Here is a 16317-nt window from a genome sequence, read left to right on the forward strand (position 1 = left end):
TATAGTATTTAGCAACCTGACTACATTCCTGTGTTTGTGTGACATCATTCAGATCTCACAAATCTCTATATTTACTTTTGATTCGTGACTTAAGGGCGTGACCTCCACAGCAGCTAGCGAACCGGTATTACCTCTTTGCACTCGACATAAATACAAGTGCTTTCGTTATGTCTCAACAAAAGTATGACCGGGTGTTTCTTTACATAAACGAGCCATTTATTAAAAACAAAGCAAAGTCGGACGAGTATTACAGCTTTAATTTTGCCGAAGTGTTGAAATAATGGCGGGAAAGCAGCATCTGTGTATTGCGTCCACGTGGGTTTGTTATTGTTTCTAAAAATAGCATGAAAATAATCAATCTCTCGCGCTCCATACGTCACTTCCTCATAAAACATGGCGACGTGAGGCTCGCAGGACAGCTTCCGTGTTGTGATTTTAAATCAATTGGTGTTGCAATCCTCTCCAGATTCGTCTGGTTTGGGGATTATCCCTGTTGCTGATAGACACTAACATCAGTTTGTCAAAATGGCATCCGTCAATGTGCCCCGTGACATACAAGGTAAAAACGACACGCCTACTTGATACGAGGAGTGAGAGGCCTTCAGGCACACTTCCGTGATGTTTACATTCAGCGATTACGCTGAAATCGTCTGATATAGGACGATTTTTTTGGCAAAATTAGTGGTCAATGCTTAGTTACTCTTAGATATGTTTCTAAAGATGTGAAGTGATACTAGTGCTATTATTAGACGGTGTCGTGGTACTTCAGTTCAAGGAGGGATACATGTTTGGTGATTGACTGTTTTTTGATGTGTAGTATGCATTCATGCATGAATGACACATTGTCACTTTATGCATCCATATATGAAATGCCGTAAATAAAATAATGCTTAGCTGATTACGCTAGTTTAACAAATGCAAGTGTTAAATATTTGTGATAGGTATGTTATTATTGTATTGCATTAAGACTTAAATGGATTCATGTGTATTGTGAGAATAAAGATGCGTTAAGACATACAATTGTAGCAGGTTTTAATTGTACATTGGTTTAAGGTCGCCTTCTAGGTTCGAGCTAGAGGGAATTTCCCTTTAGCTCAGAGTACAGAGTCCAACTAGAAACCTGGGGATCGCGGGTTAGATCCCAAGTGGAAGCACACTATTCTCTTTCCTGTTACAAATGGTGTCCGTGGCCCTGCCTGTGGTGACAGGGATCGAGTAAGAACCTGGGTTGTGGTGTTCGAGGGCGAATACATTTAAAAAGGAGGGAGTAGTGTGGCAGGTTTTAATTGAACATAGGTTTAAGGTCGCCTTCCAGCTTCCAGCTAGAGGAAATTTCCCTTTAGCTCACAGTGGTAGAGCGTCTGACTAGGAACCTGAAGATCGAGGGTTCGTTCCCCAATGGAAGCCCACTATTCTCTTTCCTGTTACACAATTAAAGGGACAATTTAGTGAAGAAAGTTTTTATTATAACCTTGTCACAAAATATTCTTCATGATAATATATACATAGTTTGAAACTCCTTATGAACAATTATCGTCCAGAAATCGACAATTACTAATTAAGAGACAATGTTATTTTGGCATTTTTAATCAGTAATGGAGAAAACCCTTAACTGTATGTACAGCAGTACGTTTTAGCGGCAGCTGTTGGTGAATTCCAGCTAACAAATGTCTTTCCAGCCGAGGGGAGGGTAAATTCTCACTTTATTCACCTAGCCTCTTTGGAATACTAGTACATGCGTTTATTCTGAATCATAATCATCTTCCAACAGCATCTCAAACATCGTTATGAATGAGTTATCTATTTTACATTTAAAGCTATTGATATCATATGTACTCTCTGCGGTTTAAAATTCTCCCTGCGGCACCCTCTCAGTGCGCTCATGCTCAAATTGAACCTAATCGTTTTTTATTCAAATCCAAAAGTGAACAGAAATATCTGATTAAAGGTAAATATTTTGATACTTATTATTCTTATTTGTGATGCACTACAGGTGTAAATTCAAGAATGTGTTATGTGTGAACTCAGATTCCTAACTGACAATTAGCTGTAGGTCGACAGCGTAGTGCTGTACATATTTACTTTGCTCTGAAAGGCCTGGATATTGCGTTATTTTGGTCGTAGCGATTTTTATCACAGGGTTTCCCAAAAGATCAAACTGACCACACTGGACGTTGGCTTCAGGTCATGTCACTATCAACTGCGTTAGGAGATATATACTTTGAGTATCAACACTATTTTCAGGTTGTCCTTTGACTAAATAGCCCCTTTCATGTGTAACTAACAGCACTCTTATAAAAAGATAAAAGAACCTGTTACTTCCAATAACAAATTATTATGGATGTTACAAAGAAGAGTTCTTGACTAAATTTCTTCATTTGCCAGGGAATTAAAAAAAAAAATGTGTTTTCAACTAATAACATTTTTGTGAATATTATTTCCTATTCTAGCACATGCTATGTACACTTATTAAGGAATGTGAAAACAATAATTGGTTAAAACATAATGGTACGCATCTTAAACTATTTTTTGACATGTAGTGATAATAACCATGATAATCCTTGATTCAAACTAAGTTTTACATGTCATTAATAGTTTTCCCTTATTTTCACCTTCACAGACAGCATACGTGAGGCTCTGGGGAAAAGGGTCAAGCTGTTCATCAAACGTATGGTGAAGCAAGAAGTCAAACTTGAGAAATGGGAACAAAGAGTATTGGTCAGTACACTTTAAATGTGGATGGCTATTCCATGCACTACTATTTTCTAAGTAAGATTATACACATGACAACTAATCAGCTACCCAGACTACAAATTGGATATCGTGAATATATGTGTGTAAAAAAAGTAGAGACACTAGTACGATGTATATCTTAAAACAGTTGGTTAAGTAGTTGAAATGTAAACACAAGAACCACTGCTTTAATCACAAGATAAACATCATATCATTTATATACCTGTATATGTTATTACTTAGCAGATGAAGTCCATGTCATGTGAAATGGATGTATACAGCTTTGCAAGATTTAAAAGCAATTATGATACTTTCCCCCTCTTTGACTTACCAAATATGTAATAATTTTATACCAACTCTAAAAGATTCTTTTTGTACGTTCTAATATGCAGCATGTTCTCATGAGACTGCATATTGTACATGTATTATACAGTAGTAATTACTGAGTGTAAACTTGATATAGTAGCTAGCTAGGCCATGTGAATCAAGATCATTACATCCAGTCGTGTTAAATACTGGTACATATCTGGTGCCAGAGGCAATATATGTCTCTTAACCCTTCACCCCTAGGTGTCTTTATTAGACGTCTCTACCATACTTTCAACTAGATGAGTCCATTATGGTCTACAGTGGTGAAAGGGTTAATCTAACTATATACATTTTGTAAACTGGGTTTTACAATGATTAATTTTCAGATATTTGAAATCGGTTATCTCTTGGCTAGCAATGGCAAAATGATTAATTGTCCATTTTTCATTGAATATGTATATTTGAAATAAACAGATTTACTGTTATAGAATATTGCAACATCATTAATATATTGTCAATAATAAAACTAAACTCTGCAAAAGAATAATTAGGCTGTTTTTTTTCATCTACAAATTTATATCAATGCATTGCAAGGAAAACATCCATGAAATATATGAATGAAATATAAACAGTAGTGAATAAAATTATATACATACAATTGTATATATGAACATGTAGAGTGCTAGCCCACAATTTGTTTTTGAAAAAGTTCTACAAGCCAAACATACATTTTCATAGTTATACCGTATAACAGGAAATGTTCGTGGGTACTTTCCTTCGTGGTTTAAAGCTTTAATTTAGATCGTTTCGTGGTACAAACTTTCATGAATATCCTATATTAACAAACAGTAGACACGTATATCATTCAAAGTCGTTGAATTTTTTTTTCTTGGTTCAATAGCAACCACAAATGTTTATACAGGACGAACATTTCATGTTATACAGTAGTTGAAAGCTGTTGGTAGCACAATAGATCCAACCTAAAATCTATAGGCCCCTGGTATCGGGCTTGTGTAGCACTAGTATTATAGATCTGACATAATATCTATAGGCCCCTGGTATCGGGCTTGTGTAGCACTAGTACTATAGATCTGACATAAAATCTAAAATATATAGGTCCCAGGTATCGGGCTTGTGTAGCACTAGTACTATAGATCCAACCTAAAATCTATAGGCCCCTGATATCGGACTTGTGTAGCATGTGTAAAATATATAGGCCCCAGGTATCAGGCTTGTGTAGCACTAGTACTAGAGATCTGACATAAAATCTAAAATATATAGGTCCCAGGTATCGGGCTTGTGTAGCACTATAGATCTGACATAAAATCTATAGGCCCCTGGAATCGGGCTTGTGTAGCACTAATACTACCCTGGTATCGGGCTTGTGTAGCAATAGTATTATAGATATGACATAATATCTATAGGCCCCTGGTATCGGGCTGGTGTAGCACTAGTATTATAGATCCGACATAATATCTATAGGCCCCTGGTAGCGGGCATGTGTAGCACTAGTACTATAGATCTGACATAAAAACTATAGGCCCCTGGTATCGGGCTTGCGTAGCACTAGTATTATAGATCTGAAATAAAATCTAAAATCTATAGGCCCCAGGTATCGGGCTTGTGTAGCACTAGTATTATAGATCCGACATAATATCTATAGGCCCCTGGTAGCGGGCATGTGTAGCACTAGTACTATAGATACGACATAAAATCTGAAATCTATAGGCCCCTGGTATCGGGGTTGTGTAGCACTAGTACTATAGATACGACATAAAATCTGAAATCTATAGGCCCCTGGTATCGTGTTTGTGTAGCACTAGTACTATAGATCTGACATAAAATGTAAAATCTATAGGCCCCTGGTATCTGGCTTGTGTAGCACTAATACTATAGATCCGAGATAAAATGGAAAATCTATAGGCCCCTGGTATCTGGCTTGTGTAGCACTAATACTATAGATCCCACATAAAATCTAAAATCTATAGGCCCCTGGAATCGGGCTTGTGTAGCACTAATACTACCCTGGTATCGGGCTTGTGTAGCACTCGTACTATAGATCTGCCATAAAATCTTTAGGCCCCTGGTATCGGGCTTGTGGAGCACTAATACTATAGATCCGACATAAAATCTCCCCTGGTATCGGGCTTGTGTAGCACAAATACTATAGATCCCACATAAAATCTAAGATCTATAGGCCCCTGGTATCGGGGTTGTGTAGCACTAGTACTATTGATCCGACATAAAATCTAAAATCTATACGCCCCTGGTATTAGGCTTGTGTAGCACTAGTACTACAGATCTGACATAAAATCTAAAATATATAGGTCCCAGGTATCAGGCTTGTGTAGCCCTAGTACTATAGATCTGACATAAAAACTATAGGCCCCTGGTATCGGGCTTGCGTAGCACTAGTATTATAGATCTGCCATAAAATCTATAAGCCCCTGGTATAGTGCTTGTGTAGCACTAGTACTATAGATCAGACATAAAATCTAAAATCTATAGTCCCCTGGTATCGGGCATGTGTAGCACTAGTACCATAGATCTGCCATAAAATCTATAGGCCCCTGATATCGGACTTGTGTAGCATGTGTAAAACATATAGGCCCCAGGTATCAGGCTTGTGCAGCACTAGTACTATAGATCTGACATCAAATCTAAAATATATAGGCCCCAGGTATCCGGCTTGTGTAGCACTAGTACTATAGAACATAGGCCCCTGGTATCGGGCTTGTGTGGCACTAGTATTATAGATCTGACATCATATCTATAGGCCCCTGGTATCGGGCATGTCTAGCACTAGTACCATAGATCTGCCATAAAATCTATAAGCCCCTGGTATAGTGCTTGTGTAGCACTAGTACTATAGATACGACATAAAATCTGAAATCTATAGGCCCCTGGTATCAGGATTGTGTAGCACTAGTACTATAGATTTGACAAAATATCTATAGGCCCCAGGTATCGGGCTTGTGTAGCACTAATACTACCCTGGTATCGGGCTTGTGTAGCACAAATACTATAGATCCCACATAAAATCTAAGATCTATAGGCCCCTGGTATCGGGCATGTCTAGCACTAGTACCATAGATCTGCCATAAAATCTATAGGTCCCTGGTATCGGGCTTGCGTAGCACTAGTATTATAGATCTGACATCATATCTATAGGCCCCTGGTATCGGGATTGTGTAGCACTAGTACTAAAGATCTGACATAAAATCTAAAATATATAGGCACCTGGCATTAGGCTTGTGTAGCACTAGTACTAGAGATCTGACATAAAATCTAAAATATATAGGTCCCAGGTATCAGGCTTGTGTAGCACTAGTACTACAGATCTGACATAAAATCTAAAATCTGTAGGCACCTGGTATCGGGCGTGTGTAGCACTAGAACTATAGATCCGACATAAAATCTTAACTCTATAGGCCCCTGGTATCGGGCCTGTGTAGCACTAGTATTATAGATCTGAAATAAAATCTAAAATCTATAGGCCCCAGGTATCGGGCTTGTGTAGCACTATAGATCTGACATAAAATCTAAAATCTGTAGGCACCTGGTATCGGGCGTGTGTAGCACTAGAACTATAGATCTGCCATAAAATCTTTAGGCCCCTGGTATCGGGCTTGTGTGGCACTAGTATTATAGATCTGACATAAAATCTATAGGCCCCTGGCATCAGGTTTGTGTAGCACTAGTACTATAGAACATAGGCCCCTGGTAGCGGTCTTGTGTGGCACTAATACTATAGAGCCGACATAAAATCTAAAATCTATATGCCCCTGTTATCAGGTTTGTGTAGCACTAGTACTATAGAACATAGGCCCCTGGTAGCGGTCTTGTGTGGCACTAATACTATAGAGCCGACATAAAATCTAAAATCTATATGCCCCTGTTATCAGGTTTGTGTAGCACTAGTACTATAGATCCGACATAAAATCTAAAATCTATAGGCCCCTGGTATTAGGCTTGTGTAGCACTAGTACTATAGATCCGACATAAAATCTGAAATCTATAGGCCCCTGGTATCAGGTTTGTGTAGCACTAGTACTATAGATCTGACATAAAATCTATAGGCCCCTGGTATCGGGCTTGTGTAGCACTAATACTATAGATCCGACATAAAATCTAAAATCTATAGGCCCCTGGTATTGGTCTTGTGTGTAGCACTAGTACTATAGATCTGACATAAAATCTAAAATCTATAGGCCCCTGGTATCAGGTTTGTGTAGCACTAATACTATAGATCCGACATAAAATCTATAGGCCCCTGGTATTGGGCTTGGGTGTAGCACTAGTACTATAGATCCGACATAAAATCTTAACTCTATAGGCCCCTGGTATCAGGTTTGTGTGTAGCACTAGTACTATAGATCCGACATAAAATCTTAACTCTATAGGCCCCTGGTATTGGGCTTGTGTGTAGCACTAGTACTATAGAACCGACATAAAATTTAAAATCTATAGGCCCCTGGTATCAGGTTTGTGTAGCACTAGTACTATAGATCCAACACAAAATCTTAAATCTATAGGCCCCTGGTATCAGGCTTGTGTAGCACTAGTACTATAGATCCAACACAAAATCTAAAATCTATAGGCCCCTGGTATCAGGTTTGTGTAGCACTAATACTATAGATCCGACATAAAATCTAAAATCTATAGGCCCCTGGTATCGGGCTTGTGTAGCACTAGTACTATAGATCCAACACAAAATCTAAAATCTATAGGCCCCTGGTATCAGGTTTGTGTAGCACTAATACTATAGATCCGACATAAAATCTAAAATCTATAGGCCCCTGGTATCGGGCTTGTGTAGCACTAGTACTATAGATCCAACACAAAATCTAAAATCTATAGGCCCCTGGTATCAGGTTTGTGTAGCACTAATACTATAGATCCGACATAAAATCTAAAATCTATAGGCCCCTGGTATCGGGCTTGTGTAGCACTAGTACTATAGATCCAACACAAAATCTAAAATCTATAGGCCCCTGGTATCAGGTTTGTGTAGCACTAATACTATAGATCCGACATAAAATCTAAAATCTATAGGCCCCTGATATCGGGCTTGTGTACGTAGCACTAGTACTATAGATCCGACATAAAATCTATAGGCCCCTGGTATCGGGCTTGTGTAGCACTAATACTATAGATCTGACATAAAATCTAAAATATATAGGCCCCATGTATCAGGCTTGTGTAGCACTACCGTACTATAGATCTGACATAAAATCTAAAATCTATAGGCCCCTGGTATCGGGCTTGTGGAATTGTTCACCTCTGGTGACATATGTAAGTTTCTTAAATACACATGTCATTGGTCTTATTACATCTTTTGTTAAAAACTTGTTACATATGAATAGTTTTGAGAAATCAGAGTCTATGTGTCATAATGGTCGTGTTGTTACCAGGTAGAACACAGATTCATCCTTATCTATTTCTGTCACTTTGGAATTTATACTAGGAAGTGTTTCATCAATTTACCTGTGTGACAATTATCCTGTACATGACAATGCAATCTTACATTACAAACTCATATCAGATATTGTCCAGTGTGATAAAAAGCTGGTATATCTGTCCTTAAACTTTGTCCTGAAATAAAAACAGGTTATGACTGTGTAAATAATGAAATAATATGTATACTGGATACTTGTGACTTACTGCCGAGTAATGCTGATTGTGGTGTTGCTGAAAGGTGAAAATAATGTTTGCTTTGCATCATAATGAAATAATTGCTCAGTTGATACCTAATATAGATCCTTCAACTAACATTATTTTTTTTTATTTTTTTTTATCAGCTATATATTATGGCCTTGAATTGATCATGTTATCAGATAAAACCATCTTTACAGGTTTGTACATGCATGTTGAGGGAATCAGTCTCATATACAGGGTCGGACTCTGTTTGTCTGAGATTTCCTGAAGGTAACATCTGAGCATAAAATATAAAAAAATATTAACTGTAAAGGACATAAAACACTCTTTTTACAATAATAAATATAAAATAAAAAACAGATTGATTGTAAGCGACATAAAAAACCTTCCTGTTGCAATGTTAATAAAGGGTCCAAGGAAACCATTAATAACATGCACTATTTGTATCAAAGCAGTTTTTAGAAAGGAACTATTTGTCAACATTATTTGTATAAGTAAATCAAAGGACTATTAATTACATTGAGATGATTTACTTTTTGCTGATTGGTCTAGCAGACTGATGCTAAACTCTAACCCTAATATACATATGTACAACTTGTGTACCTATAGCTATAGCTAGCTAGCAGCAAGAGCAGGGAAGTGGCTTTAGTATATATGCCACCATACCACTTGACAGGAAAACTGTGGTGTCAATCAAAAATTTGCCCTTGGTAATTAAATGGATAACTAAACAATATAGTTTAATATGTGTGACATTGTCAGGATCATACTCTGTTAGCATGGATGTATAGGTCTGTTGCCAGAACAGCATGGTTATAATTATCTACGTGTATATATGTAACTCTTCAAGTTTCAACGCCGTGTAAACCTGACATGTTCTGTTCACATCAACGCTGTGTAAACCTGACATGTTCTGTTCACATCAACGCTGTGTAAACCTGACATGTTCTGTTCACATCAACGCTGTGTAAACCTGACATGTTCTGTTCACATCAACGCTGTGTAAACCTGACATGTTCTGTTCACATCAACGCTGTGTAAACCTGACATGTTCTGTTCACATCAACGCTGTGTAAACCTGACATGTTCTGTTCACATCAACGCTGTGTAAACCTGACATGTTCTGTTCACATCAACGCTGTGTAAACCTGACATGTTCTGTTCACATCAACGCTGTGTAAACCTGACATGTTCTGTTCACATCAACGCTGTGTAAACCTGACATGTTCTGTTCACATCAACGCTGTGTAAACCTGACATGTTCTGTTCACATCAACGCTGTGTAAACCTGACATGTTCTGTTCACATCAACGCTGTGTAAACCTGACATGTTCTGTTCACATCAACGCTGTGTAAACCTGACATGTTCTGTTCACATCAACGCTGTGTAAACCTGACATGTTCTGTTCACATCAACGCTGTGTAAACCTGACATGTTCTGTTCACATCAACGCTGTGTAAACCTGACATGTTCTGTTCACATCAACGCTGTGTAAACCTGACATGTTCTGTTCACATCAACGCTGTGTAAACCTGACATGTTCTGTTCACATCAACGCTGTGTAAACCTGACATGTTCTGTTCACATCAACGCTGTGTAAACCTGACATGTTCTGTTCACATCAACGCTGTGTAAACCTGACATGTTCTGTTCACATCAACGCTGTGTAAACCTGACATGTTCTGTTCACATCAACGCTGTGTAAACCTGACATGTTCTGTTCACATCAACGCTGTGTAAACCTGACATGTTCTGTTCACATCAACGCTGTGTAAACCTGACATGTTCTGTTCACATCAACGCTGTGTAAACCTGACATGTTCTGTTCACATCAACGCTGTGTAAACCTGACATGTTCTGTTCACATCAACGCTGTGTAAACCTGACATGTTCTGTTCACATCAACGCTGTGTAAACCTGACATGTTCTGTTCACATCAACGCTGTGTAAACCTGACATGTTCTGTTCACATCAACGCTGTGTAAACCTGACATGTTCTGTTCACATCAACGCTGTGTAAACCTGACATGTTCTGTTCACATCAACGCTGTGTAAACCTGACATGTTCTGTTCACATCAACGCTGTGTAAACCTGACATGTTCTGTTCACATCAACGCTGTGTAAACCTGACATGTTCTGTTCACATCAACGCTGTGTAAACCTGACATGTTCTGTTCACATCAACGCTGTGTAAACCTGACATGTTCTGTTCACATCAACGCTGTGTAAACCTGACATGTTCTGTTCACATCAACGCTGTGTAAACCTGACATGTTCTGTTCACATCAACGCTGTGTAAACCTGACATGTTCTGTTCACATCAACGCTGTGTAAACCTGACATGTTCTGTTCACATCAACGCTGTGTAAACCTGACATGTTCTGTTCACATCAACGCTGTGTAAACCTGACATGTTCTGTTCACATCAACGCTGTGTAAACCTGACATGTTCTGTTCACATCAACGCTGTGTAAACCTGACATGTTCTGTTCACATCAACGCTGTGTAAACCTGACATGTTCTGTTCACATCAACGCTGTGTAAACCTGACATGTTCTGTTCACATCAACGCTGTGTAAACCTGACATGTTCTGTTCACATCAACGCTGTGTAAACCTGACATGTTCTGTTCACATCAACGCTGTGTAAACCTGACATGTTCTGTTCACATCAACGCTGTGTAAACCTGACATGTTCTGTTCACATCAACGCTGTGTAAACCTGACATGTTCTGTTCACATCAACGCTGTGTAAACCTGACATGTTCTGTTCACATCAACGCTGTGTAAACCTGACATGTTCTGTTCACATCAACGCTGTGTAAACCTGACATGTTCTGTTCACATCAACGCTGTGTAAACCTGACATGTTCTGTTCACATCAACGCTGTGTAAACCTGACATGTTCTGTTCACATCAACGCTGTGTAAACCTGACATGTTCACATCAACGCTGTGTAAACCTGACATGTTCACATCAACGCTGTGTAAACCTGACATGTTCTGTTCACATATGCATCAACGCTGTGTAAACCTGACATGTTCTGTTAACATTGACAGCAGTTTGGCATAATTTCATCAATCAGTTTCATCTCTGACCTGAGGATGACCCAGTACGAAGTTGATTTTTACTGTTATAATGTCTGTTTTACATGTGAAAGAAATTAAAAAATTAAAGGCAGATTGATACATGTATATACTTCAGGCAGGCACTTAGGTTTGTTGTTAGATAAGATTTTACCATTAACACAGGGACACATATATATGTATTGAAACATGGGTCCCTCTGATGAAATAGTTTCTTGTTTATGCAGGGCTATATAAAAGATTTAAAACTATTTCAGTCTTCACTGCTTATTCAACATGACAGTAAATATAACTAAACCAGTAACACTACAGGGGCCAGGTTAACTAATGTTCCTGAACACAAGGAAATTCCTCAACTTCAAATTCTCCATATACATGTGATAGTATTTTTATTTAAGTTAAGGAAAATGTTCTTAATTTTTTCTGAACAACAAAAATGCAGTACTAGTTCTATGGTAAAAATTCAGAATTTCTTTAATTAGGAACACTTATGAAGTGGAGCCATATTTAGAAATCCTGAATTGTAAAATTCATTATAGCGTAAATTCAAACTGCAAAAAAAAAGAACTAGAAAAGTATGGGCTGTATAAATAATATACAATGTATAAATTTACTTTGTATGGGAAAGAAATAAGACAAGAGTTCCAAAAAGGGGATTGTTCCTTTTTCTTTCACAATTATCAGTAACATTACATACATGTATATAGTTGATCATTCACAGCAACTCAAGCTCCGGCTGATTGATACAATCAGAAATAATTGTGATAATTCGCGGTCATGAGCACTACTTAAAATTTGAAGCCATTATGCACAAATTGTACATTTAATTTCCAGTCAAGTGTTCATGACATCATTGAAACTTTAAATAGATTGGAAAATTTTCATTATTTAAAATATAGAAACAGGAAGTAAAGTTATTGCATGAGGCCTATGTTGTCTTGAACTATCAACAAGGACGAACTTAACAGGCCACCTACTGGGTAAAGGTAAATAGCTGGGGAGCTCTATTGGGGAGAGATGGGGGTAATAAGATTTAGGTAATGGTATATAGGCAAATTGGTACTAGTGCATGTGGTTATTAGCTACAGCAGGCTCTCACACAGACTGCTGAGTTTGATCTCCCCCCTCCCCCAACGTGTAATTTTCGTTATCATAGAGCTCTAAAAGGCTGTTTACCAGAATAAAGGGTAGTCCTAGGCCTTCTGATAGGACTTAAAACCATAGGTATACCGTGTCTATATTTCAAGTGGTTAAGGCGTCTGACATTCTGCTACCACTAGCCCTCCACCACTGGGTCACGGGTTCAAGACCTACTTGGGGCAGTTGCCAGGTACTGGCCGTAGGTCGGGGTTTTTCTCTAGGAACTCTGGCTTTCCTCCATCACCAAAACCAGGCACATCCTTAAATGACCATAGCTGTTTAAAGGACGTACAATAGAAACAAACCAAACCAAACCAATCTTTCATGTAAAAAAACTTTCCTGTAGATGTCTGAGTATAGGCTATGGAGGTTGCTTACTGTATACCGTGAAATTTTCATTGCAGTTTAATGTTCACCTTTCTCACCCTCTGGAATAGGGGCGAAAATATCACTAAAACGAACGTTAGTCAACAACATAATTTCCATAGGAATTAATTGTGAAAGGCGAACTACCACTGGGCAAAGTTAAATTTTACAGGGGAAGACGAAAATGTCCTGGTGTACCTTCCTTTCAGCAGCGATTTTGACCGTGAATATGGTCAATAATATTGGCTCTGTACTTGCATTGTTCTGTAATTTTGCTTGTGATCTATGAGTGATATTAACATAGAACTGGAATTCGAAGATCCGGTTGTATATGAAACTTTGTACATTGTCACTTTAACAACAGTTGAAAGAAAAATGTCCACATGAAATACTTCAAAATATAAAAAGTACCTATATATTAAGAAATCAAGGGAACATATATCAAGTTGAAATCACAGAAATATTTGTGAATTAAATACCCTATCCAAAATTGAATAAAAACCATTATTTAAAAGACAAAATTCAGGTCAGAGACACATTACACTTCATAAACTATAAAGATAGCTGCAGTTTAACCTAGTTTTAAATTTTAATAATGTTTCCTTAAAATCTGTCTTGAATAACTTCCTGAATGAAGAGTAAATCTTAATCATACTCTTTCATAGCAAACATGTATACACACTTATAACTGCAATCGGTCATTGATATTTACTTTTTCAAAGTTGTTATTACAGTGACATGCTTTTCACGTGAGTGTTCAAATTCTGAAAAAAATCAACTGAAATTATTTTAACAAAATAAAAAAATGTCACTAACCATTTATTTGAAGACCAATGGTGACAATACTTGAACTCCATAAACGTTTTCAGTTATTGGCTGGTAATCGTAATAAAACCCACAAAACGATATACTTCTGTGTTCTACCATCGTATTGTATATGTTGTAACTAAGTTCTAGGGGAGTCTGTTGTACAGGTCTTGTCAACTTGAGTTTGATGATTACTCAAAGAATATTCAGCTCTAATAAAAGATCCTCTAAAGATCTAGGACCATTAGTGAATATATATATATGTACAAGGTCAACAAAGATAGTAAATAAGGAAGATGACTTTAAATGTCTTCTTTTTGGTAGATGTAATAAAAAGATAGGAAAAAAATTAGTTTGAGTGTCTCAAGTTTTCTTGGAAGGACTCGTGAGTAAGAATAAGGACAAGGTACATGTATGGCTTGTGAATCTCTGGTGATAATTGAGATAATCTCCGAACAGTTGGTCCATATTGGCACAAGCTTGTGAAGTGAAGTGGTATAAGTGTAAGTCCTATTACAGATTGTACAAGAGGTTTAAAATTGACATCATAATGTTAGGACTTGTGTTAACAAACTTTAAAACATTTTGAGATTTTTATGGTAAATTCTAAAATTGTCTAAGTACTACTAATGGTGCTGTAATTTTATATTAAGTTGCTACCTTTTTTTTTGTATATGCAAAAAAGAATTGAATTTGAGGAAGGAAAATATACAGAAAATTCTGCTGATTTCAAAAGTGAAAAAATAGGATGGTCTCCATGATGATCCATAAAAGGGAGAAATGGCAAATATGCATATATTTGTATATATATACACGCACAGAATCTGTCAGTTTTCCCAGAAAGGCAGCTGTTCATTGATGATGGAAAACAAATCTGTTGAGTTTAAATTTGGCGTGCATACTTCAGTGTACATCTTTAAACATTTACTTTATTTTGAAAGTAGACCCTGGCTGTTTTCGTTTTAACGGTCAAACCGGCCGGACCACAGTTGCTCGTTTATTAAATAAGGTCGGACCTAGTAATCTGATGCTGCTTTCAGGCAAGCCTTGACAAAGCCTTGCAAGGCCTGCATAAACATTTGCAGGTCCGCTAGGATTTATACCCAAAATTGTTACATTTATAAATGGTCAATCGGGTTGTTCCGCATAAATACAGGCCCCCTGTGTCATATAATAGCCTATATGAAATCAACTTCCCTATCTCATCTTTTTGAATAGCTATTACAATAAATAAGCAGTTTTTAGCCAATGAGATGAACTTCCCTATTTTTACATTTCAACGATGGTTACAATGACTGTATAAACTAGAAATATTACGTGAAGAATTGCCACAGACTATAAGGACTACACCTCGTACATATGTATGCCTGCATGCCTCAAAAGTAAATAAGTTTATTTACTTAGATGAACAGGAAGGTAGTACTTGTGTTAAGTTGTGAGTGAGGACCGATTTCCTTAGTCCTAGATATACCTTATACACAAATACACAGTAAATATTCACAGTAACACAACTTTAACGTGTTCTTACAGTAATTAATACTTCCCGAGTTTACATCTATCTTAACTGTCTCAGGGCTTTATTAGCTGAATGAGATAATAAAATGAGATATACTAAAGATTCTTGTCTTCAAGTTATTTGGTTCATTTCCTTCATTTATAATTCAGTTACAAATATCAAATTGCAAAATATTTTTATAAGGACTTATGTGTTATGTTATTTTATAGGTTAAACTGTGTTAGAACAACCAAGATGAAATGTACAGTACAATGTGTTAAATTATTGTGATAAGTGATATTTTTTTGTGATTCGGGGCAAAATGTGTTAACATCACAGAGATTTGTACCTTATTGATAGGATTATAAGGTAGCATACAGCCTTAAGTCCCCATATCACAGCAAGGTAGCATACATCCTTAAGTCCCCATATCACAGCAAAGGTAGCACACATCCTTAATGTACATTGTTTTAGGATATATCAATAAGCTTGTTTAAGGATATATCAATAAGCTTGTTTTAGGATATATCAATAAGCTTGTTTTAGGATATATCAATAAGCTTGTTTTAGGATATATAAATTGACAAGCTTGATAAGTTAACACTTAAGATACAACCTTTGTACTGAAACAGTGAAGACTGTATACATACCATTTCCTTTTCAATCGGATCCATTCAGTTTTATGACTACAGTACATAAGCTGTTGAGTTAATGACTAGTCT

General features: G+C 37.2%; 1 protein-coding gene across 26 annotated transcripts in view; it reads left to right on the forward strand.

Moving 5' to 3' along the window:
* The first annotated feature begins 393 nt into the window (after positions 1-393).
* Positions 394-16317, forward strand: part of LOC110447620 (F-actin-uncapping protein LRRC16A-like) — an 85894-nt gene continuing 69970 nt past the window's right edge. For all 26 annotated transcript variants that reach the window (XM_021493427.1, XM_021493430.1, XM_021493435.1 and 23 more), the window contains exons 1-2: positions 394-559; positions 2621-2718. In XM_021493427.1, the coding sequence (XP_021349102.1) occupies positions 526-559; positions 2621-2718 (132 nt within the window). In that variant the 5' untranslated portion in view covers positions 394-525. The remainder of the gene's footprint in view (positions 560-2620; positions 2719-16317) is intronic.

Source organism: Mizuhopecten yessoensis, unplaced genomic scaffold, assembly GCF_002113885.1.
Source record: "Mizuhopecten yessoensis strain PY_sf001 unplaced genomic scaffold, ASM211388v2 scaffold3537, whole genome shotgun sequence".
NCBI lineage: Eukaryota > Metazoa > Mollusca > Bivalvia > Pectinida > Pectinidae > Mizuhopecten > Mizuhopecten yessoensis.